Raw genomic sequence first — 24,987 nt, 5'->3', positions numbered from 1 at the left:
TTTTACCCAGAAAGATGCAGCCCAGTTACCTGGGGGTGCGGCGAGAGTGCGGAATTCTTCAACTACGTAGGTAGGTGCAAGACCAGATAGCAAAGGCACTTTTTCTGACGGACAGCCCGAGATGCAAACAAAGATTACGGGAATTTCCACCTTGTAGATCACAGGCCAACCGAAAGATATGCCATAATTTTATCAATGGAAAAGTAGAGGCGCCAACACGGAAATTATGCGTGGGTGAGCCGTGGAAAAAGCTTGGCTAAGTGTCTTTCCCTTCACGATGACCGAAGGGCCCCAATTTTCCAGGTTCTGTCTCTGCATCTACATTGCATTACTGAGGCCCAGTGCTCCTAAGTCTGCCCTGCCCTGCCCTGAGCCTCTTGTTTACAGTAGGTAGGTACCTGATCCATTCCATGACAACAGCTGCCTTTTGGGTTCTAGAGCTGCGGTGCCTCGGCCATACAGCAAGTAGCAGCGGGAGACCTAATAATAGTTTATTTTGATGTTTCTTTTGGCTTCTGAAGTAACACAAGTGCGCGTTTGATGCAACTGCTCTCCTGAATCTTCAAGACATCTGGAAGCTCCCACTAATCAAATGACGATGCAGGCGCCATCAAATCAATGTCGTACCGTACCTGCTGAGAAGCCTCGGCGAGCCATTCGGCCAGTTTTCTCTGTTCTCTCATTGGTCCGCTCACCTTAACCCGGCCTCTCTTTCCCCATCTGGGGTCCCTTGGAGTGAGCGGTTCGCTGTTCTGCTCTAAAGTGAAAGTGCAAGTGCGACAGCCTCTGACCAATTACCTGGATCGGCTCCACCGCCAGTCAAACCTGGTGTAAGCGCAATCATCTCGAATGCCAAATATCTTCAAACATCATCATGAATAAGTGCAAAAGCATCATGAACTTGCCTTTGCGTGATGGAGTGGGCTATCGCAACCTCGTTGCTGCATCTTGCACATCGCCACAAACAGCCACCCAGTTTTCTGTCTCGAAATCGTGTTTGTTGAGATCTTGTCTCGTCATCTCAGTTTAACCCCATGCAATTCCAAAGCGACCATCTGCCCGAGACCCTGTTACAGCCAAGACTTTTCAAAAAGCGATCGTGACGCTGCACAACGGGACTCATAATCTTCCAGCTCATCAGATAATCCAGTTACATCATCGAGAAGTCAATCAGGAACAGCGGTCAATTCCATGATGAACACTCGTGTCTCGTGCTCAATGCTCGCCCTTTGTGACGATCTTCCACGTATCATGGATCTCCACATGAAGCATTCGTGTTTCTGCCCTCAGCAAATCATTAGGGTTACCGTCTCCTGAACAAGGCGCAAGCAGTCAATAATCCCGCGCCTCTCCCCAGCCCTGTCTCGCCCGGCCTCGAAAGGGAACGAATCTGGCGTCAGCAACTGGCGGTGCAATGGCTGAATGCCATGTCAAGTTTCTCCTTCAACCCCTTGCGGCATGTCAGCCAGCTCGCGTGCCTTTGAGCCAATTTCAGCCATCTTTCAAAGCCAATTTAGCTGACCGACTGGACGTATGTACGTCCCACTGCATCGTTCAAAAAATACCCCACGCAAGCCGCGGGTTTATGTGCCAGGGGTTTGCACAAGAGGCTAGGTATTACTGTATTAGGGATAAAATTAACCTATGATTTGAGGTAGTCATGATGGCCGAATGAAGAGTATAGCCCACGATTGCATTCAAGTTATGCTCTTCCAAAGACACTTGATTGAAGGACACTGGGATTATATGGGGTATCGACGGCGGACAATACATACCACCACCGCACTCCTGCTATCACCCACTTGTACCCGCTCTGTTGCCTCGCCTGAGTCGACGGACAGCATGAAACGGAGCCTGGGAAATTTAATTATAGGTCTCTCGGTCCTCTATAGCCGGCTGCACTGCTACCACTCAGGGCAAGGGCAGCATCAAAATCCACCAGGATAAGCGCCTCAAGCCGTTGATTGGAGTTGCTCGGGAGAGACGGCAGTTCTCATCAAGAGCAGGACGGCCAGCATTTTCCACGGAGCCGGAGTTGAGTGTAACTGATCAACAACTCTCAGCTTCGACTGCATTTGCATGCGAATCATGAGTCTTGCCATGGTGCCGGATCTTGGCTCGGATTGGTCACTTCGACATCCAGAGCCGCAATCAGACATATCCTTTCATCCGCAACACTGCGGTTGTCAAAATCAGCCCAGTTTCTGCCTGCCGTTGCGGCTCTGATATCGGACATTGGACAGCGCTTATCCGGCCAACATGCCTCCAATCATGCGAAAATCCCGGTTCGCTATCCGGAGCTATCTCATATGAAGTTTTAGACCAACATATCTTCAGCGGTCTTCTTTCGATCTCAGAAGCTGCGACCAGTGCCATTGCTTCCGGTCTGGTTTCAATCTGCCGACAGTGATCGCCTTCATTTCGTCACTCCTGTCTGCGGTATCCCCTGTTCAACTTCGCCAGAGACGCGCACGCAAGGTGCTGTTGTGTAGCCGGACGACGAATGTCCTTTGACACAGATCTGCGTATGCGCGTCCTCCTCCGTCAAAGCTCTCGCTGCATTGCAATTGCGCCTCAAAGTGACGCACAAGTAAGACAAGTTGCGCGGCGGTTTGAGATTATTCAAAGTAAGCTTGAATTCTAACTCATACCTGTCACGCCTGATCGGCGTTGATAGACATAACAAGCGGCATTTACGTTTCCTTATGTGCAACGCAAATCGCATGGGATTTGATTTAAGCGCAAATTGGATTTCGGGACGCCCCCTGGCGGGACGAAGTGTCGGTCTGTGTCTCTGTGATCTCTCTAAGCAAGCCAGAAATAAGGAAGCTTCTCCAGGCATTGACATCGAGCAAGTAATAAAAACAGGAAAGGATGGTCATCAAAATTTCCACTTATTCGCGAATCAAGGGGATACAGAGGTCGCACCGCAAATCTGGCTTCACGACAATGATATCTGCACTGTTTGGCATTTCAAGTCCCTTGTCGCCAAGGCCGTCAATGTCTCCCCCTGCTCTGGCAGCCTCGAGTGGCTCGACACCGAGATCTTGACCAATGCTGCGAATCAAGGGACCCTTCTAGGGCTGCCTAGCTCGCCTTTAATCACAACTCATAGTTTGCGGACTTCTGTCCCGTCCTTCACGATCTCAGGGAGGCTATGACTCTATCGTCATATGCACACGCGCCTGCAGCGGCTGTTATTTTGAAGTTGAGTGATCTCGTGGTTTTATAAACCTGGAAGCGCCTACTAAAGGTCGCGAGCTCCTCCAAAACCGGTCCGGTGCGGGATCTCCATTCCACGCCCACCCCAGGCCACACCATTCAAGCCATCTTTCTCGCCTCTGCATGACAGGGATGGCTGACACGGGTACGAGTGCGTCATATGCGCCCCGGAGGGACAAGGAAGTGGAGTCGATCCCTGGATCTCCCGTGGCACGGTCCCCTGTCTCTTGTGTCTCTAACACACTTCCGATCGCTCATTGGACACTGGATATCCTTGGTCCTGTTTTGGCCGTAGGTTATCCGCGTGTAAGAAACAAAGTCTTGTACACGTTGAGTTAAACAACTCACGATCGACGGTCGTTTCTATTTCAAACTGAGTTTCTGTCGGCCCGTGCCCGATGGCAGTGCTGATAATTATGATGCCTTGACGGACTCAAACTAAAGTCTTGGTATACAGGTATTCGCTGCTGATCAGGGGCCAAGGTTCAATTATGAGGCTGTCAAGTCAAGTTCTCAAGCTTCACCACCGGCAAATAATTTCACATTGACTCAAACACGGCATTTAGGGTGCTCTGAAGTCTGTGGCTCACCATTGCAATATGAGCCACCGCACCGGAAGTGCTTGGCGGGCGGACGCTGCTACATCGTCCATGGGTTAATTTTTTATTCTACCTGGATTCTGCCTTCACCGTAGCCTTAATGGTGATCTGCCGAACGTGCTTTGCAAATCACTTTTACTTTTTGGCAAGGGTCAACCATCAAGCCCAAAGAGTCGATTGCTTAAAGATGCCAAGCAAGGCATTTACAAGGGCCTTGATGAACTAGGCAAGAGGGCTCTGATCAGACACTGATGCCTGACCAAGAGAAACTTCATCGAGGGGTACCTCACCATAGGCTCATCGAATGACAAACACTAAAGAGCATGCCAAAGCATACCTTTACACGTGGTTCTTCTTTTACGCGGTTCTACGTCAGGTAAGATTCTCGTCATCATTGAGAATCGACCCCAAACACTTATCGACACGTGAGGGCAATCAAGCTGAACGCACGATCCGCCTCATATCAGCTGAAATCAGAGGATTTGGAAGCTGTTCTAAGTGCAAAGGGGTCAGTTGCGAGCACGTAATACGTACAAGCGACACCATGGCACAAGAAATCAAAGCACAGCGGCAAACTTCAAGAGCTCTCTCTATGCTCAGTTGCTCCAGTTCCATGATATGAAGTGGCTCTCTCCAGTATTGGCTCCGCTGCTATCATTATCATTATGATATCCAAGAAACTTGCATTTCCATCCGAGCTAACGAACAGTAGTCTGCATCAACAAGCCGGCTTTTACCTCGTGACTTTTATAGCCGGTCTCATGGTCCTACTAATGAGGCTATGGATTCTTTACTGCAACCCTGGCTCGTCGACAAAGATTCTTCGATCCTATCGGGGTAACTCTCATGATGGATGCGAGACCTAGTCGAGGGCCTCCAGATTCATCCATGAACTTGTCATGCCACACAGGCAGGAGGGACGCCAAGAAGCTCCATTTGAACAGACGTCAATAGGAACGATATTTACCTGATCACGGCGTTGAAGTCCGAGAGGCTGCGTTCTTGGCCCCGTTGGCCAGCAAATATCTGTTATTGGGTTTCGAGAAAAAAATGAAAGGTTTGCATCGTGCATCAAACAGTGGCGGATAAGACTTGCATGAGCCCATGGAATATCACGTCGATTGGCTTGAACATCGCAACACCCTCAAGATAGCTAAGCCCAAATAGTCTGATGAGGCACCTTCAAGATCTAAGCAAATGCCGGATCTTGCCACACCTTTTGGGTCTTTCTCACGTACTACACCTAGGACGGTAAAGACCAAGTCAACCTCAGCTCTTGCTGTTGATGATACACAAAAGTCAAAAGAAAGCTTAGGCGCGGCTCGCATCTGAAAGGTGAAGCCGAAAAACAGTTACTGATAACGCGTGGTCCGAAGTTAGATCCAGTTCAGATAACTGTGCCAGCTATGATCAGGAGGGAGTGTGCATCCGTGACCAATGTCGGTCCGTCCGTGGTTAGCTTACACGACGCTATCGTCGTTCAATTGACATTGGATCTGTCGACAACGGCGTCTCGCTGCCGGTTGGCAACTGCAGGGCCCTAGACATCCCACGCTGATGCACTGGACCTGACGTTGTTTCGATGCCTTGCATACACTGAGCTCTCACGTTTTTTCGGAGCACAGACAGAGATGACATTGTCGCTCAGCCCTGTGACACTCCCTTGATGCCAGACCAGCTTGAAGACGCAAAAGAGCTGCTAACAAATAAACGGCTTCCTTGTCATATCAATTGTGAACTTTCAGGCCATGATAATTCACGTTGTCCAGGTGCAGGCAGACATGAACTGCTCGTCTTGTTTGGTCAATTGCTTGGCGAAAGCTGCCATGCTAACGCCCACGATGTTCCAGACTCGAGACCCGCTGCAAGTGCAAGACCTGACACGTACAAGCCTACAAGGCCAGGGCATAATGAGAGGAAATATGCATCAGCACTGTACTGTCTGTATGGATAAGGACGGTAGTTACGGTGCGACAAAGACAGGCTCCGCTTGAGAGTTGACGAGGGACAGAAAATGCCTCACCACAAGAAGCCCAACTTATTAGCCAAGCCAAGCAAGCTAACAAGGCACATTGAACGGCTTTCAGCGGATAACTTTTGTTTACTTGCCTGAGTTGGTAAGTGGCTCCATTGGACTGAATCCAACAGTCTGGAAACACGAGCTCCATCCATCACAACTCAATTGCTTGCTGTACTGCAACCTACCTATTGATGGATGGATGGATGGAATGAATCAACAGCAACACCGTCCATGGATTGTTCAGGTCATGGTGGCGTCATTCGTCTCGGCATACAGAGCATCATCATTTTCTCGATGGATTCAGCTTTTCTTGAATTGAGATTCTCTTGGAATAAGCGCACCTGTCGTTTGTCAATGCCATGCCATGCTTCGGTACTGCAGAGCGAGCGAGCGAGTCTCATCCGGACACACCAATTACGTATCATGATGAGACGTGGGGTCGCGGTTACAGTGCAGTACCTACAGAACTGCAACATGACATTTAAACTCAAGGAAGCTATATCGATCCGGGTTACGGCGTCAGTCTCAATGACGAGTGACAGTTGAAGACGCTGCACAAGGCATGTCACCAGGTGTTGGCGTTCTACCCTACTAGCCTACTTGTCGGTTAAGTTACTGAGATGAGGGGTGAGATGATGCTATCGAGCCTGTCCCTCAGTCTCTCTGCGCCCAAATTCAGCCACGGGATTGGTCAATTCGAGGATCGCCGAACATCTGACAGAGGCTATCGTGGTCTGGCTGGTCTGGGTAATTTTACTCTTTCCATGCATCTTTTCTAGACATCTTTGGCGTCGGCTTGGCCGCGCAACTGAACCGACCACAAGCTTTTTAACAAGCTTACCATTTGCACTGTAACTTAACTGACGAGGGGTTCCCATGGCCAAGAAAGACAGTGCAATGCCTAGGCACCTACTATTTTAGATGAGGGGAAACAAGCTCTTTTCTCAACGCAGCAACGTGCATTCTCAGCGGCACAGCTCGTCGCTCGAACCTTGGCTTTCCTTGGCCCCGTGGTCTCGTCTAAGAAACACATAAAGTTGTTGAGACAGGCACCCGCACCTACGCCAAAAGCTTCAAACTCAGCTGAGAAGCTACCTATCTTCTGTATCCGTACTACGAGGATAACTGTGGATGAGGAGCAAGCCACTTCCGTTTTCCCCCGCCATGTACCCCATATTCTTGGCGGAGACGTCTGCTTTGAGTCGAACGAAGATCCTGAGGGAGGCCAGACTAGTTAAAACTACCTAATGGTGATGGAGTCTGCCACGCGATTCTCTTCGTTGGGTATCACCAAGTTCATCTGCATCTGGGGTGCATCGGTGGCGGGAAAGCAGGACTCAAATCGGCCATTGCGCACCCTTTACAGAGCGTAGATGGTGCTACACAGTATAATTCCACGAAGCCATGTGCTGAGTTGAGCTGAGAGGAGACCCAATCATCAAAGAGAGCTGCATTCTGCCCTTGCTCAATACTTTCTGTTGCATAACATCACTGACACCAACTTGAGTTAATGATGAAGCAGCAGACGGGACCTCGATACTGCCTCCTCCCGCTTGTCCGTCCTCAAGAACCAAGGGTATAGGTAGACTCTTTGGGTGTTGAGCTGCTACCTTCCAGGCCGGTTACAGGTTACAGTGAACACCGGACGTCATTTCTTGTGCTTACTCTGCCGATGTGATATACACGAGGGCACATGAAACACTCGCTCGGTACGAAGACGAGCAAGTTCAGAACTGTTATCGGCTGGTAGCTGACACTTGTGCTGCTGCCGAGTGGTGGCAAAATGAATGCAACAATGAAAATCAGGCATGGCCATGCTGTCCAGTTGGCCTGTTTGACACATACAACTTTGGCCCCCGGAACCCGACACAACACAATGCCTGCTGCATTCAACTTCTTTCAACACCTCCATCTCGGCGTTACGGAACTTTCACGATCTTTGTCTTGCATTTGCCTCCGTGTTTTATCTATCAAGCGGCGTCTCTTGTAATGGAATGTCTTCCCGAGATCGTCCACGACTCAACTGCTTTGTGACTAACACGTGGGGGCTTCACTACGATAACCACCCGGTGAAGTGACCATGTGAGAATATTCTCTCACAAGTACAGCAACCACGCTGTTGTCTGATCATCTTTATGGAATGGTCTAGAGAAATCGTAAGCCGATCAGTGATGTATGTAAGGGCCAAAGATGCCGTTAGCCGAGCTGAGAATATCACGACAAGGGCATTTAATCAGTATACTTTGGGGTTTGTCACCGTTTCCAAAACATTGAGGGTTGCTTTAAATTAAGGCAGGTTGCTGTCGAACAAATTAATACTCCCAGAGTATTAATCAGTCGTCTGTCGTTCTGTTTTGCGAGCAGAGGGGTATCGATCCGGGACGCGCTTGTAAGCATGCTCGCTGTTCGGCATGTTCAAGCACTGTTCGTCCATGTGCTGGATCGACGGCTCAAGACAAGTAAAGCTTATCCGATGACACTTGCAATCGAATGTCAAACACAGCTATTTCGATGTACAGTGTAGGCTGTGTGTAATTACTACTCGATTCCTAAGGTATATCTGATGTAGCACCTATAACCAAGAGCCCATCCACCGTCCAGCAACGCCGATTCAACGATAATTATATAAAAAAAGGCAAGTTTGAAGAAAGCTTGCTCCACCGGAGACTTCTAGTCACCCCCAACCTACCTAGTCCAGAACGCCTGGTTCTCTGTCTCTTTATTTGTTACTTGACTTCCTGTGCGGTGGGCTGTATAGGGTCATTGATTTCCATATCTAAGGGTTCGTTGTCCATCCATCCGGAAAAGTCATCATCATCTTCGTCTGCTGCTTGAGCGGCAGGTTTTGCCTCTATGGGACCGGCTGACTTTTCATCTTCTTGCACAAGTGACGATTCATTGGTGATCATTAGGGGAAGACGAGATGTTCCGCTATCAGTCACTGTCTGCTCATCACTTGAAGCCCACACTTGATGGTTTGAAGGGTCATCGCCCGATGGTGTAGCGGGCTGAGAGTCCTCTGGAGCGGCAACGACGAATACATTCTGTCCATTATCCGGCTCAGGTGCGTAGCTCTGTCTACGCCGTCCGCGAGAAGGTAAGGGAGGACGATGTTCGCCATGCTTCTCATGCTCGTGCTCATGCTCGTGCTCAGGATGATTTTCGTGGTGAGTCTCAAGAGACTCTATCGAATTGTGTCCAGGGACTGGCTTCCTCGTAGGAACACTCGTCGGGGGTGCTATCCGCGTCATGCCATTTGTAGGCTTGGGGAGAGGTGTTCCTGGAGGAGGTAGCGGCTGGCCTCTTCCCATGGGCTGGCTGAGATCAAGATGACTTGCTTGCTCTGCCTGTTTTCGTGCTTCCTTGTGTCGTTGATAAGCGTTCCAGCCCCATTGCTTGGCTTGCAATGCTGCATTTGAAACAGCCGCCAGCGTGGTCTGTCTGTGGAGTGTGTTATTCTGATGATCTCGAGAAGTTTCACTGTCGTCCGTTTCCTCCTCCACCTGAACAGGTACCTCTGGATGCTCACGGCGTGTAAAGAAACTCCTTCCCAGTGACCCTGTCTGACTCTTGATGGACTCTTTCAAGGAGGCAGCAGAGGAACCTGGTCTTTCATCGGTGTGAGATGAACCAGTGGATGAGGTCGTGTTACGGCGGCCCATGGCAACTGGAGTCTTCTGAGTGTCTTCCGGTACATTGTTGTTGAGGGCGTCATTTGCTGATGACGAAGATCGCGAAGACCGAGTTGACCGTTGGGAGGCAGACGATGATTCCAAAGGCGCATCTGATGTCTGGGGGGGCTTGGGGGAAGCGTCGTGTGAGCGAGAGTGCAGAGCCGCCATATAATTAGTAGCATGATCAGGGGGCGATGTCGATGGCTTGAAAATATCAGCGTGAGCGGCATCAGTGCCCACGATAGGCTGTAGGGACGTCTTGGAGATCTTGGGCTTTAATACTGGGCTCGCACCCGGCCCCTTAGAGTCGACACTGGTTGATGAAGCAGAAGCAGAGACAGAAGCTTGAGGGTTGGTGCCCGTCCTGCTAAGTCTGCGCCCGAAGAGACCCGTTGGCGGCGGCGTTGCTTCCATGACTGGTACTGTATGGCTCTTTTCCAGAGGTTTCGTCTCCTCTGTCAAATCCGGGCTTCCATCAAGATGGCTGACAGCTGCGACATCTCCTGCTGCAGCAACTATACTTTCAGCATCATTAGTGGGAACCGTGGCGTCATCTCCTTCAAAGATACCGCCTCGCCACTGTTTGTGCTCCGTCTTGAAGAAGGGCATATCGTCCCAGAACGGCAATACGACTGTTTCTGCGATGACTTCCTTTATACGGTTCTCAATCTGTCGAAGAATGACGGTATAAGTGATTTGTCTCGCACTAACGATGGGTTCGATATCCATTTCCATCTTGGGCATGCTCTGAAAAGTTACCCAAACTCGGTTGCTTGGTGGCGGTTTGATCTTGAACAGCATATGACCCTCAGCTCTCTTGAGAACAGCTGCAAGGACAAGGTTGACTTCGCGTGCTTTGAATCTGGCGCCCAGATCGATCTTTGCTGTGGCAGCGATTTCAATACGAGCGTTTCCTGAGTATTTTACGTCGGCTTCAACGACGCATTCTCCCTCAACTGTAAGATCTTTGAGTTTGAAGTTCGTAAAGTAAGGTGCTGCCGAGCCAGTGTCAATTCCATTGAGGGTAATGTGAGTAAGAAATGAAGGTCGTTTAACGCGAGAGATCTTTTTGGTGAGCTTTTCGCGGATGAAAGCCTCGATATCCTTGGTCTGGTTGACTCCTAGAAAGACTCTCCCAAGCAATGCATTCAACCATCTCGAATGGATGTTCTCTTCCGTAGAGTGAAGCTTCTGGACCAGTGAGATGATATTCTTAACATCGAAATGCAAAGGCTTCGGCACTTGGCCATCGACCCCAAAACTCTGCTCTTGGTTTTTGAGCAGGGCAAAATAGAAATCCTCTTTTGCTGAACAGTTTTCAGAGAATAGGAAGAAAGGCTTAGAAACAGGGCTGTCAGAAGTCAGTTCGGCACCAGCCTGTTTTCGGGACAGTCGGATCGCATTTCGCTTGATGAAGAGTTCGCCTTCAGGAGTGACATCGCCGCCTGAGTAGATGCTGATTTCGTGATATGCCAGGGAAACAACATGTCGAACTTCAACCTGCTCTTCGTCGTCGAACAACATAAGATGGCCATGCCTGGACAAAGGTCAGCAAAGGGATGTGGGGTATGGATAAATAAGCTGCACAAACCTCAACACCACATAGAAAACGTTGCCCGCATTCTTGGGCCGTTGACTCGTACTGTTACTATTGTTGTCTAGAGGTCCGGGTGTGGGCTTCCTCTCGAATATGCTCCGGTACATGGTCTGATAGACACTGGGACTCGAAGGAGCCACGGTCGTAGATCCCACGGGTGTTGACCGTTCGATAGGCTTCGCATTGATGCCCATAGGCGTGTACTCTCTGCACACAGCGAAGAAGCCGGCGGCTACATCGAGGTCGTTTTCGTGCGCGCGGTTGTCCTTCTTGTGCGACCGCTTAGCGGCCTCGAGGGCGGTTGTATCATCGTCCTTGTCGACGATGGGGCTGTATTTCGGTTCGTTGGCGGTGTCGTCGACGACGGGAGAGGTATAGAATATGAACGCCAGCACAGACACTATCACCAGCGGTATAAAGGTCAGACCGCCGAGGACGTATGCTATAAGAAGGGACTTGAAGCTGGTCATGGCTCCGAATTCCGGAGCCACAAAGGCTCTCTCAAGGGAGCTTTGTGCGCAGGAGGGGCACTATAGTACACCCTAGACTATAGCTAGAGGATACAGCGAGAAGAACGCATCGGATGGAGTGGAAAAGAACAGGGTCGATCAGGTACTGAAGGGAGAAAAAAGTAGTTGACGATGTGAGATCTTGGTTGGGGGAGACGGAATGATTATACGCGGAGTTAGTTGATAGGCTGGCACTTTCAAGTGAGTGTATGTATGTAAGTGACACCGCTAGAGGCTAGAGGTACGTACCTCGAGCCTACATACCTACGTCATGTGATGAATCCACTGGCTGACAGGCCTCCCCCGCCGTTGACGACTAGAACAAGGTACCTTACTAGATATTCCATAGAGACAACGGCAAAATAATGAAGGACCTTCAGCGGGTCTCATTGGAAAATACAGAGAATCAGTCACTGATATTCTCATGACCAGGAAGTAAATAAATATCTGAAGCCCCGTACATCGTGAAAGGTGCTGTGTTCTGACGTACAATATACTTGATTTGGCCCTAGATGATCGCCGTAGAAGCACTAATTCTTCGATGGGAATGGGCTGAAATACGTACAGTATCGCACTAACAACCGTCAAAGTCGAGGCCGTTTCTACTGGGGCCTGAAACTCAAATCCAGTGGAGGCAGGCATCACAAGATCTCTCATCTCATGTCTCTTGTCTCTGGGTGGAGGCCACATATGACCACTATCAACTGAAATCTGTCCTCGGCGTCGGTTAACAAGTGCAAACAGCCCATATTCTCAACATTTTATGGCTTGAATGACAACGTTGAGCTTTCTAGAGCCACTAAATGAGTCACTTGCTTTCAAAGTCATTACAAGTCGAAAGGAAGAGTACTACAGTAGTCAAGCAAACCTCACAACGTCAACATCAATCAGTCTAATACGAAAATCTCATTCAGTCATCAATACCCCTCGCCTAGAAACTCTCCAAGCACATCGCGTCTATACGCAAGCTCCTTCTTCTCTTTTGACCACAGCCTCGAGAACATTACATGAATCAATACTTCTCAGGTGAGCTACGCTATACTAGACAACACCTGGACAGTAAACAAGACAAAAAACTCCTGTAGGTCCGTTCCCAGCTTCCCATGCGCTGATCCCATTGAGAGAGGTCTGCTCAAACAAATAATGTGTTGGCTAGAATGCAGTGTGGTGTGGTGTGGTGTGTTGATGTTGTTTTTGGTGTTTTCCAGCCTCCGTCGATACTAAACTCGATCGGCAGACCTTATTGTGGTTGGGTGGTGATTGGCTGGCTGCAATAGCGTTTGCATACAGTATGATAAGAAATAAAGACAAAGTAGGAAAGGTTTGACAGGTCGTAGCCGGTGCTTGGCTGTAGTAAGGTGATTATAGTCTTTTGGTCGCAGTGCTCCTGGGTTCATTGTCAAGGACGCGCAGCAGAAAAGTCAAGAAAATCATAAGTCTCGTGAAAGTCCGTGAAGGATGCCGATCATAACAGTTGGTGTTCGCCATACAACAACAGTGTATTGCTCGAAATGGTGTTCTACAGGTAATGGAATAGATGTGTAGGTGAATGAGTCTGCATGTGCTTAAACTCGAGAGCGTAGAGAAGACATAGTAGTATGAGAGTGTGTAAGTCCTGGGTGAGAGTGCGTGTGAGTGCTGTTGCCATGACGGCCTCGCTTGGAGAATTGGTGGAGAGTTCCGACATCATGTTTGCCTGGAGCACTGTTAGTATATGTACTCTCGTTCTTCCTACCACTTGAACTTACCATCGCAGCATGCTCGGACATTCTCGAGACGGTCAGCTTCCCTATCCTGCCTCTCGATGATCTCCCTCACATCCTCGGCGCTATCGTGGGCCTCGCTGGCTTCATAAATGTTAACGTTATGGGCACTACCACGGCCGCGGCGACTTGTGAGCGTGCCAGACAGCTGGCTTCCCTTCCAATAGCCACTCAATTTGCTCAGCGTTCCAGTGGGGCGCTGTGGCTGAGCCTTGGGTGTCAGAGTTGGAATGTTCATAGACATACCAACGGCAGGCGACTCATTACGGGTTGTTCGAGAGTTATAAGACGATAGAGAGGGGGGTGCTCCAGGTCGTGTCCCGTTAGCCGCACGCTGCCCAAACTGGGGGTTGAATTCATCAACATCCTCTCGAGTGAAGTTCTCCGCCATGTCCTCGACATTAGCTTGTTCATTGTTGGTGCGAAGAAGCAGGTACGAAAGAGAGTTAAACCAGGTCTCGTGTCGTTGTCCGGTTGCGCAAGTGAACTTGATGGTTCGGCCAGGAGAGATGATGACCAAGCTCTTACGATGGAGTCCAGGAGGACTGGGGTTATCGTCAGTAACGACACGCACAGCCTCGATAGGAACACTCTTGGCCTTGAGCTCAGTGCGACCGGCAGTTGAGGGGTCTCGGTCGCTCCAGTAAAGAGTCCTGGTGTAAGGGTGAACCCAGAAGTAGCGGCGATGTCGATTCTCCGACATCTCTCCACGACCTGTCTTGCGAGTGTACTTCCACAGATACTCACCGATCATGGTCTGGGTGATAGCCTGGATCATGCGGGGATCAGTGTTGGGTCCGAAGCCGGAGGGATCCATGCCCATCTCGCCAGGGCGCATGTTAAATCGAGTGTCAAGCTCTGAAGCGAACGAGGATACAGAGGACTTCCTAGATGCCGCTGTATGCTTCGATGGCGATTGTCTTCCGAGCTCACCGTAGCTGACAGGGTTTCGAACAGTACGCTGGGTGGGCGTGGCCCGAGCGGTGGACGCTGGTGAGGCGGGCCTGTTTCCTGGGGTGATTGGCCTTTGCTTAAGTGCCGAAGCAGGCCAAAGAGGTGGTCCCATGTTGTTCTGAGGACCGTGAGACGAGTTGGATCGCGCAGCCTCGATGACTTGGCGGTGGTTCGCAGGCAGAGGAGGAGCATCTTGGATTGATGCTCGGCCACTTCTGGAGCTTCCAGGACGACGGATAGGGCTGGTGTTGAAGACATCGTCGGTGTCGCGTTCGTGCTGGCTTGGAGTCTCAAACATCTCCTGTGATCGGCGAATTCGAACCGTGCCGGAGGTGCCAGTGGTTCCAGGAGTTCCAATGCTGGCCATCGACAGGCTCTTTTGATGGCTGAAGGCAGACTGAGCACGAGCCTTGAACATGGCGTCAATCACATCAGCTGTGAGAGATGTCTGCGCACCCTGGTCGTTCATAATAACTACAGGCTTATCGAAAGGCCGCTCCGAGTCCGGAGTGGCAGGCTCAGGAGTATCGCTAGGAGATTGGCCGTTCTCATCCTCGACCATGAGAGGCGATGACCCTTGATCAATGCCGCGCTGGTTCTCAGGTGTTCTGGGCACATCCTGCTCCATGAAAGGTGACTTCATATCGCGGGGCAGGATGAATCCGTCTCTCTTGGGGGTTCGTGGAGAGACAGGGAAGGTTTCGACAGACTCGATGTTGGAGAATGCAAACGCAGGCAGCGTGGGTGTCTTGTAGACAGGACTAATAGGCTCGACCCCTTCTGTCGCAATATCGGACATTACGAGAGCAGGAGGCAGAGGAAGAGGCTCATCAACAGGCTTGACGTTCTCAGAGGTGATACCAGACAAGGCCAGAGATGGGGCAGGCTCAGATACAGGCTCAACATTCTGTGTAGACAGACCAGAAAACACGAGGGTAGTGGGGGTGGGACGAAGCTCCTCACGAGGTTCACATCCCTCGGCATAGATGGAAGACAGGTTGAGGGATGGCTTGGGAACCACCTTCTCTGGCTCGCTGATGGGCTCAACTGATTGAACAGCAATGGAAGAGAGAGCCAGATCAGGGGCAGGTAGATCTGTGGGCTCGACATATTCTCGCTGGATCGCAGAGATAGTCAGCTCAGGAGCCGACTCGATAACTGGCTCGACTTGTTCACCATGAATGGTTGAGATGGTGAGTTCAGGGATGACAGGCACGGGTAACGGCTCAGCGATAGGCTCGACCACCTCACCCACCATGTTAGACATAGCAAGCTCGGGTGCCTTGCTAGCGACAGGCTCGACGTTCTCTCCCTGGATAGCAGAGAAGCTCAGAGTGGGAGCTGGAGGCAGAGAAGGAGCGACAACAGCAGGGATAACAGCCTCGGGCAGAGGTTCCGCAACTGGCGCAACATGCTCGCTTCGAATGGTGGACATAAGAAGCACAGGAGCAGGAACAACAGGCTCAGAAATGGGCTCAATGTTCTCTCCCCTAATGCTAGAGATGCTAAGCTCGGGGTTCTTGTGGGCGATAGGCTCAACGTGCTCGCCAATGATAGAGGACATGGACAGAGCCGGAGGTGGTGGCATGAACATGACAGGCTCCACAGGTGGTTCGGCAATCGGATCAATCATCTCAGCTGAGATGGAGGAGAGACTCAGGGCTGGAGCTGGAATCTCAGGCTCTGCGATAGGCTCAACCTGCTCATTGACAATAGTAGTCATGGACAGATCAGCCAGAGGCACCTCAGGCTCGGCCTTGGGCTCGAGGCTATGAGCCATAATGCCAGACAAGCTGAGAGCTGGGGGCAGGACGACGGGCTCAGCGCGAGGCTCAAGCTCTTGAGAAATGATCGAGGTCATTGTCAGGTCAGGAACAGGGCTCCCGGACTCAGGCACAGGCTCAACACTCTGGTTAGAAAGAGCTGTGAAAGTCAATGCTGGAGGAGTTGGAACCACTTCAGGCTCCAAAACGGGCTCAACCTCCTCAGATGCGATTGAGGACATAGTCAAGTTGGGGGGCAGGATGGGTAGCATAGATGGAGGAGCTGGGAATAGAGCCAAGTTCTTCTCCATGTCGGGGTCATGCTGAGCACCAGCGTCACTGTAGACCATAGAAATTGGCCTAGAGTCAGCAAGACTGTCATATGCCCAGGAGGGAATACGACGATCACGATCGCCAGATGGTCCAATTGACGAATGCATGGAAGCACGTCGGATCGCTGCCACGACACTAACAGGTGACTCGGCGAAGTGTTCATCTCCATCGTCCGTCATGGCACCAGTGGTAGACATCTGTGACGTCCCAAGGCCAGAAAGTCTGGGAACGATCTTAACAGGCTCAGTCATCATACCACTGTCAACCATGATGACCTTGGGCATGGGAGGCACTGCAGGTCGTGGTGATGATCCCCGGCGAATAGAACCAGGAGTCATAGAGCGAGCACGCATGCGACTGGGTGTGCCAGGGCCGGCTGAATCGTCGTCACTACCGCCGAAATCTTGCAGCTCGGCAAACAAGCTCTGTCCTCCGGCTTGGGGTGTTCCCTCTCTACTGCTGGCAAAGCTGACGGGGCTGCTTTGGAAGGTAGGCTCCTCGCTGACTTGTCTGGAGCGGTTGAAAATGCTACGGCTCATACGGAAACGGCTGCTTCTCTGGGAACCAATAGTGCCAGTTGGCGTCTTGGTGTATGAGTAGTCGTCCTCGTCGCCAGAAGTCGATGCAGTGCTATGCAGTGAATTGCTGCTTGCATGACGAGCGAAACCGGCGGGAAGTCGTGGAGCATTCTTCATGCTACCGAAGCCTCGGGTCGTACCCTCAGTCTCGGTATCATCGCTACCTGACATTTCCTCGGCCCCGGTTTGGAAGTCCTCAGTTTCGGTACCACGCTCGTTGGCGGTCTCAAATGCAGACTCGCCACCTTCGTTAGCGGTTTCGAACTGCTCAGTATCCGTTATGTGAGAGGTCTCAATACTGGGGAGAATAGTCTGGGTGCTGTTGCTGAGAGAAGACCTGGAGATCATTGGAGAGACCGAGGCGCGAGGAGAAACATCATGTTGGTCTTCCCACTCGCCATCGTCGGTGATAACCTCTTGTCTGCTGGAGCGGAACGATCCAAGCAAACGGGGAGGCTTCTTGAATTCCTTAGATTCCTTGACACGAGACTTTCGGTGGGGCTTATGTTCACCCGCATCGCTTCGTGCTTTCTCGAGATCATCGCGAAGATCCTGAATAATACGTCGAAGCTCAAGCTTTTCGGTCTTCTCACGGTGGAGCAGACCTCGTTGACTCTGGATGGTTCGCTGAGCATGGGAAAGAGATGACTTCATAGTCTCGGTCTCAAGCATGGCATGGCGGGGAGTCCCCTTGATAGGGGACACTGGCGGCGAATGCTCGGGAGTGAGATGGTCGGCGGACGATTCGAGATCGTCGTCGCTGGCCCGGATGGTGGGCTCCAGTTCTGTGACGGTGCGTCGCTGAGATGCGAAGGCCCTGGCGAGCTCTTGGTTCTGTCCAGTAAGGTCATCAATTCGGCGTTGCATAGCAGCACGCTCGCCCTCTGCCATGGCAATATTGCGCTTGACAGTACCAAGCTCGATATCGTGTTGCTTGACGGCGGCAGCATGTTGGTCGATCAATCGTGCGTGGTGCACCTTGACCTCATCAAGTTCTCGCTGAATAGTCACTTTTTCCGTCTTGATGACATTGAGAGTCTGAGTGAGTTTCTTCTCACGATCCAAAGCTTCCTTGTGTTGAGCAGTGAGCTCTTGCAACTTGGTCTCAAGATTCCAGTTCTCCTCCTTATATCGATTCTCGCTCTCATCGAGGGATTTGAAGCGTTGCTGAAAACCCTCTGCTTCAAGCTCGAGTCGTGCCTTTTCGGCTTTGAGGTCCTTATTCTCCTCGTCTCGCTCGGCGAGCACACCTTGCAGATTGCGAACTTGCGCGATGAGAGAAGTACTAATTTCGGCGGCGAACTCGATATCGTGAACTCGGTTTGAGGGCTGGTTGCGAATCTTGCGATTAGGCACGGTCAACTTCGTAGGTGACCCTGTTGCTTGGCTCTCGAACTTGGAAGGGCTAACAGATCGCTGGAAGTAATGTTAGTTAACTGCAAAAATGGTATACTGCTAGGAATGCGAAAGCGACATACTCTACCGCCCTTGTTCTCGGGCGCGAAAGGTGAATTGGGGTTGACTTCATTGCTGGGAACTCTTTGCTTGGGCAACAAGTTCCGGGCGGACTCTCGAGTTAATGTGTTAAAGTCCTTCTCAATGCCAACCATTCGCTCACGAAGCTCTTGTGACAGTTCTTCCTCGCTGTTCACCTTCTCAATCTCCTTAAGTTGCTCGGTGAGTTGCTTGCGCTGGAGAACCAAGGCATTACCCAGTTTTCCCGCCTCCTCAAGGCGACGCTCGGTCTCTTGCAAATGAGCAGCGAGCGCTCGCTTCGCGGATTCTGGGGAAGCAGGCCCGGTCACGAAAAAATCATGATCGTAGTTCGAATATCGGTGCTGAGCCGGCACGGGCGCGGGCGCAGGCGGTGTTGTTGTGATAAAAGGGTCGTATTGCGCTGCGCCGGGAGCGGGCAAGCTTGGCTTGTCGGAAGCCAGTGAAGAAGCCATGATTTCAGAGCAAAAGTGGCCCTCTTCGGAAGAGGGCAAGGAAAACTTCCTCAATCACGCCTTGAAACCATCAAGATACGCAGACGGACGACGTAACAGGCCCGTCGCAGGGGTGGTGGCTCTGTGCTTGTGGTGTGTTGAGAGTTTTGAACGTGTTGTGCTGGCTAAATGAAGCTGGGTCGTGTTTGTTGTTGAAAGACGGGGTACAGCACCTGTTAAAGTACCGGTACCGTAATAGATTAGACAGACCAGTCAGATTGCAGCAATGCCACCTGCAGGGAGAGTGCGTAAGATTGGGGCTAAGGTGCTGTGCTGTAAGAGAGCAGACCCGGCTGCGAGAAAAAATAGAAACAATTCCCACAGAAAAAAACAAAAGAAGTTATTATGGAAGAAAGTAGTGCAAGTGAAAGTGAAGGCGATTAGAACAGTAACAAAACAAAACAAAACAAAAAAGGAGCTTTCAGTAGTAAAGAGAGAGTTCAAAGAATGAGTGTAATGCAGCGCAAACGTAAGGAACCTCGAAATGTCGGTCGGTCGTCGAGAGAAAATGCGATTGGAAGTGCCCAGATTTGCGGGTGAGAGTGTGTCTAATTATTGACACACTGGTCGAATAGCGAATGGGCGCCAGCGATTCTCCTTAGTCAGGTACCGCAAAGCACACAAGCGCACAACGCACAAGCAAAGCAGAGCAAAAGCACAGGCAGGCAGACTGCACGACACACACAGTGGGTTGTACTGAGACCAAGACCAGTAATTAGTGGGAATTTATCCCTGTTGACTCTGGTTCAAGCGTCGCACCTCTGGCAGAGGCAGACCAAGGCAGTTGTGGTATTTGGAGAGCTTCTGGTGCTGGTTCCTGGAATGTTTTCTCGACGACTTATGCGACAGCGATCTTATTGCTCATTCCCGAGTGGAATTGGCAACTCGAAGGATCTCCAACGGCCGAAAACGCTCGTTACCGCTCAAGGGGCGCTCTGTCACCAATGCAACCAAGCCAACGGCGACAAAGGAGGCGCAGACAGAGTTTCCCAGCAGTGACGTGGGCGTTTGTTGAGATTTGAGGCGAAAAAGAAAGGACGACGAAAAAAGAAGATGAGTCCAGACTCGAGAGAGCGCGCGCGACAATGAGAGATGTTGATAATTATTAGGGTGCGCGCTGGTACCTGACCTTCAGGTGGAGTCTGCTCCGGCGACAAAGTCTCTTTTCAATTCCAGAGTGGACTGGGGTGGATCGACTGATTTCAAGGGCGGCCGGTCGGTGACGTTTGAGGTTCTTCGCTAGGAATTGGGATGTCGCCCTTGTAGAAGGGTCCGAGGTTGGCTGAAATACAAAGCAGTACCTAGGAAAAGGAATTATGCAGATGCACTAGTGATTGAGATGTCCGTCCGTCGCAGTGAAGAACTGAGGAGCAAGGCAAGACAAGAACTGCTAAGGAGCAAGTTCTCTCAAAAGAGTCGCGCCGAAGTCGATTGCCCTTTAGAAAAAGAATAATGAATGGATGGCCCCGTGACGGTGACCTAAAAGGCAGGACAGTATCGAAAGGGGGACGACGATGCCGAGTGATTGGTAGAGGGCATCCAAGACTGAGGTCAAGTAAACGCGCCGTCTGTTTTCCCTTTGTTTCCGCTCCGTTTCCTTCGGGGCTATCGCCTATCGCCCGTCGGTATCGATTGGTTTTGCTGTTGGGTTAGTATTACGAGTATGAGGAGAAAGAAAAAGAGAGAGAGAGGTCGTAGACGGAAAAAAGAGAAGAGGGATTGGCGTTACTTTTGTGAAAAAGTATTTGAGGATACGGTCAGGCAAGGAGAATGGAGTATCGACGGGGGAACAGCTGCTAGCTCAGGCCAGGTCCAGGGTGAAGCGAGAAGTGAAGTGAAGCTGAGCACTCTGATTCCTGCTCTTTCTTCTTTTTTTCGGGTCTGTCTACCAACTAACTTCACTCAATGACGGGGTTTAAACAAGGAACAGGCTCCAGTTTGCAGGCTGTGCGTTCATGGGAATCTAAGCAGCCTGGGCTATCTAGAGTGAATTCCTCTGTAAAATGCCCGAATGTTGCTATTCCTAGCTGTCTAGGTATGGAGTACCAGCAATGGATTGGATGACTTGTGGTATACAAGCCCTGGTTGCTTTAGCGGTCCTGCACGGTACCTGATGATTTCCGCTGTTTTGCCCCTGCGTTGCTAGTACCTGCGTCGAGCTGCACTGCTGGCTACCGAGATGTACATGGACAAGGGACATGACCTGCTGACTGCACTACAGATTCCTCTCCTCTCAAGTCTTGACTCTTGGGCAGCGGGCTCCTCTGTTTGGAGTATCAATGACTGGGATGAACGTGGAGTCTAGTGGAACGTGGAGAGTGGGACGGCCGTGAAAGACACCGCATTATTGATAGCTAAAGTACCTAGAGTAGTAGCTAAAAGCTCACTTGTCTCTGGATGATACATAGCTCGATCTGCTAGTCAGGCTGAGCTACTCAGTCGTTGTTTGTTTTGTTCCGATCATGTTTACTCAACGCATTGTTTGCCTCGATCACCGATGTTGCTTTGCTTCCATCTTATCAGCTTGGTTGCGTAAAGTATCGTACCCAATTCTGCGCCTGAAATTCCATAGCAAGGACCCTCGACAGGTCTGTGTTCCAGCTTCGAGAAGGGGTCAGACAAGGATATGCTTATTGGCTACGTAACGAGCGGGATTGATTTACAATGCTACTGTAGGCTACCCGCTATGCTCATCCCAGCTTTAATTCTTTTGCTGTCAAGCGTGAGTGGACGAATGAAAAGATTATCTTCATCTACAACCAGCCAATGTACTATACGTTTCGATATCGATATAAACATTTGCACTCTGCATGCGGCTTAGAAACTTCAACACCAGCCATGATAGGCCAGTAGCATCGACTTGAGGCGTTCATCAAGGCTTTTCATCATCGTAAAAGAGCTGCCACACTTTTTTTAGTCGCCGTTAGGCAAACGCCTCACGCCAAAGAGTGAAGACTGAGCTTCCAGCCCGTCCATCGAAGAATTCAATGCCGCTAGCAGAACTGCCAACTCATCAGCACGAGCCAAAATCTTGAGTGATCATCCGTTGTTGGAAGTCAATTGTAGGCATTTTCCTTGTTTACTCAACATATCTCTGTAGCAATGAGCTCGAGATGCATTGCTACTCTCGAGGTGTCATCTGGAGCAAAGCTGCGGGGTTTATGCAAACGATAGTGATGGGTAGGGCATGATTAGCCTGCATGTGCATGCAGTAGCGGTTGTGAAGCTCGAGGAGAGTAGCCTAGAATGGTTGAAAACAAACAAACAACATGGCGCGATTCGTGATATTGACTTTGGGTGACTTCTGAAAAGTCAACAACACGACACCATCACCAACCACCACCAGGAATTGATTATCTGGTATCACATGCCGTCATCGCATCATCAACAAGATGCGCACAAAAACCGAAAATCCAATAAGCGCCCAGATTCACTCCAACGGTCCGCATAAACACCCTCATTCATCTCATTTCTCTGCCAAGGTTGTCCTTGACCAGGGTCTCTCCTCGGCCAATTACGCTTAGCTGCCAAACCTTGTTAGTTAGCGGAGACGATTGAGTAACTAATTGGCCTTGCAAACTTTCACTTTTGCCCTCTCTAGCCTCTGCTCTGTCGGCTGCTTTCCCCAACAGATGAGATGTGATGCGATGTGATGTGATGCTTGATCAGATCTGGAGTTGGAGCTGCCCGCGATCGATCCAGACCGTGTCCAAAAATAAAATAGTGAGCAAAAACTAAAAGAAGGTTTTCTTTTGCCTGCATTGGATCATTCTGTCTATGCAATTCTCAGCTCCGTTTGGCTAATACGAGTCTACGACATGCATTGGTCTTGAGCTATCGTTTGGCGTCTTGGCCAATTGCAGCTCTGTGGGCAACTCCTCTACAGACACGTCAGAACTAAGCCTCACATCTCAATATCGCTTCCATGCACTGCTTTGACGATGGCCTCTGCTGGTGAATTATACCTCGGTTCATGTATCCTGCGGGGGAAAGGGGTTTCCGCTGCAAGAGAGGTCATCGTTGGACAATGGAGAGAGAGTTCTCTACGTGTCATTTATGTTTCTGTGACAATGTATTGAGGTAGCATCTGTCGCGTCAAACGAAGCAACAACAAACACTACGGCAGTTATTCTCGTATTGGTGACTACCTATGTATCTAGTAGCCAAACAGCGATGGGTCACAATGCTTAGAGAACTCCAATTTGTTTGCCTCAATTCTCTTCAATCTTCAATTCAAGGAGTGACCTTAGGTTTCTGAGCTTCATATTCATGGATACAGGGTAGCAACTTCGACATGGTCGTCGACCCCTCCCTATCAGCACAGAGAATCACACAACCCATTTAGGCTCTCAGAAGGATTACAAGTCGTACAATAACTCGGAGTAAAAACTGTCTCTTGGTCACAGGGTTTCCCATGGGTGGTTAGGTAGGTATTTGCACTCACTGAGGCTGTCCATGACTTCGTCCGAAAATCAGGGTCCAAGTGCCATAAACTCTAGGTCTGTGCAAATACCCTACCTATAGGGTGTAGTTTTTTGTTGATAGACGATCATGCAATATTCCCTAGGTTGAAGTTGAATTAGGTACCCTGAAATTCACTTCCTCTTCACACACCCTGCAAAGCACAAGGTAGATCATCAATCTCGACATGCTCAGCCAGAGATATCGTCAATGTCAACTCTAATGATATTATGCCACCTATTTAATGCTTCAAGCGTAATCTAATGCTATATAAACGACGCCAGCCGGAACTCCCATCACCCTGGACATGAGACAAACAAAACACATCAGCGTCAGTTATGTGCTGGCAACTCAGCAGGCCCATTGGAGCTCTGCAACGGAGTCCCAGATAGCTCTTGCGGATGTGGAGGTTGATACTGATAGCCTTTCGAAGTATACACATACTGAGATTGTTGCCAAGCATCCGTCATCGTGTTGTTATTCGAAGGTGGTTGCTGCTCGCCCTGTTTGGCAGCCTTTTCGTTTCTGCGCATCTTCCAAAAGAGATATGCAACAGCCACAGCCATGATAGCTCCGACACCAACACCAGCCCCAATTCCGGCCTTTGCACCGGTGGAAAGCCCTGCGGGTGCTTCGGATGGCTCCGGGGTATCCGACACAGAACTGGACGGTATAGTTGTGTCGCTTGTCGTGGTGGAAGAAGAAGAAGAAGAAGCTGATGCCGTAGAAGACGTGACGTCCGTTGTTGCCGATGCGGTTTCGGTCGTAGACTGCCCACTAAACATTGTACCAACAACGTCATATCGAGTCGCCTTTCGGTTCCATGTCGCCCAAACTTCGGGGTCAGATGGGAGTACATTGAATCTGCCGACGCCGCTGTTGCAACAGTTGGTGTTGTGGTCACAGCAATAAGATGTGTCACTGTTTGTAACGTTAGAGCACGAGATCAGGTCAGTCCCTCCTGTGTCAGCACCTAGGAAGAGTAAGTATGAATGTGCGATATATTTTGTATGATCGTCACCAACCCAGGCAGAACATTGCACACTCAGGCGAATTCCAATTCTTATCCGTACATGAACCTCGCACGGTATTTCCATTGCCCCCTATACATAATTTGTTCGACAGGCATACTGTCCCTAGGCCTCCAGAACAACAGACGCTCTCCTTTGCATTGGGATCACAAGGATGGTCTTCGGCTTCGAGGCCGTTGGGATAGTAACACTTGTTGGCGGCGAAACACAATTGCGAGAAGGAAAGAAATAGGAGAGAAAGGATGAACGTCTTCATCTCGATAGTTGACCTGCACAACAGCACAGAGAAGTGTGCGTACCACGAAGGGAAAAGAAGCACAGAGTTTCGAGGGAAAGCTGAGTAGAAAAGACGGGGAGGAAGCTGAAGAGCGACCCAACAGACTAGAGATTAGACTCATGCAACAATTCGTCTTTGGAACTGTTGGTTGTACCAACCTTGGCAGTACCAGGGCATGTATGAGAAGCTGCACGAAGCCGTTGGTCCAAGAACCATGT

The 24,987-nt window shown here is 50.3% G+C and overlaps 3 protein-coding genes across 3 annotated transcripts; all 3 read right to left on the bottom strand.

Annotated features, from left to right (window-relative positions):
• Window positions 1–8,567: 8,567 nt before the first annotated feature.
• On the bottom strand, window positions 8,568–11,582 carry FSUBG_7676 (LIM-like homeobox protein; the record flags this gene model as incomplete). Its single annotated transcript, XM_036686006.1, has 2 exons — window positions 8,568–11,052; window positions 11,107–11,582. 2 exons carry the CDS (start codon window positions 11,580–11,582, stop codon window positions 8,568–8,570), a joined length of 2,961 nt encoding a protein of 986 aa, XP_036536862.1.
• Window positions 11,583–13,186: 1,604 nt separating this feature from the next.
• Window positions 13,187–18,961, bottom strand: FSUBG_7675 (Anucleate primary sterigmata A; the record flags this gene model as incomplete). The annotated part of the gene is made up of 3 exons (XM_036686005.1): window positions 13,187–13,317; window positions 13,370–18,428; window positions 18,491–18,961. 3 exons carry the CDS (start codon window positions 18,959–18,961, stop codon window positions 13,187–13,189), a joined length of 5,661 nt encoding a protein of 1,886 aa, XP_036536861.1.
• Window positions 18,962–23,793: 4,832 nt separating this feature from the next.
• Window positions 23,794–24,246, bottom strand: FSUBG_7674 (uncharacterized protein; the record flags this gene model as incomplete). Its single annotated transcript, XM_036686004.1, has 1 exon — window positions 23,794–24,246. The coding sequence occupies one exon, from the start codon at window positions 24,244–24,246 to the stop codon at window positions 23,794–23,796; it is 453 nt and encodes a 150-aa protein (XP_036536860.1).
• Between the last annotated feature and the right edge of the window lie 741 nt (window positions 24,247–24,987).

This window comes from Fusarium subglutinans (assembly GCF_013396075.1).
Source record: "Fusarium subglutinans strain NRRL 66333 chromosome Unknown NRRL66333_c0000099, whole genome shotgun sequence".
Taxonomy (NCBI): Eukaryota; Fungi; Ascomycota; class Sordariomycetes; order Hypocreales; family Nectriaceae; genus Fusarium; species Fusarium subglutinans.
This window is presented reverse-complemented; position numbering and strand designations above follow the sequence as displayed.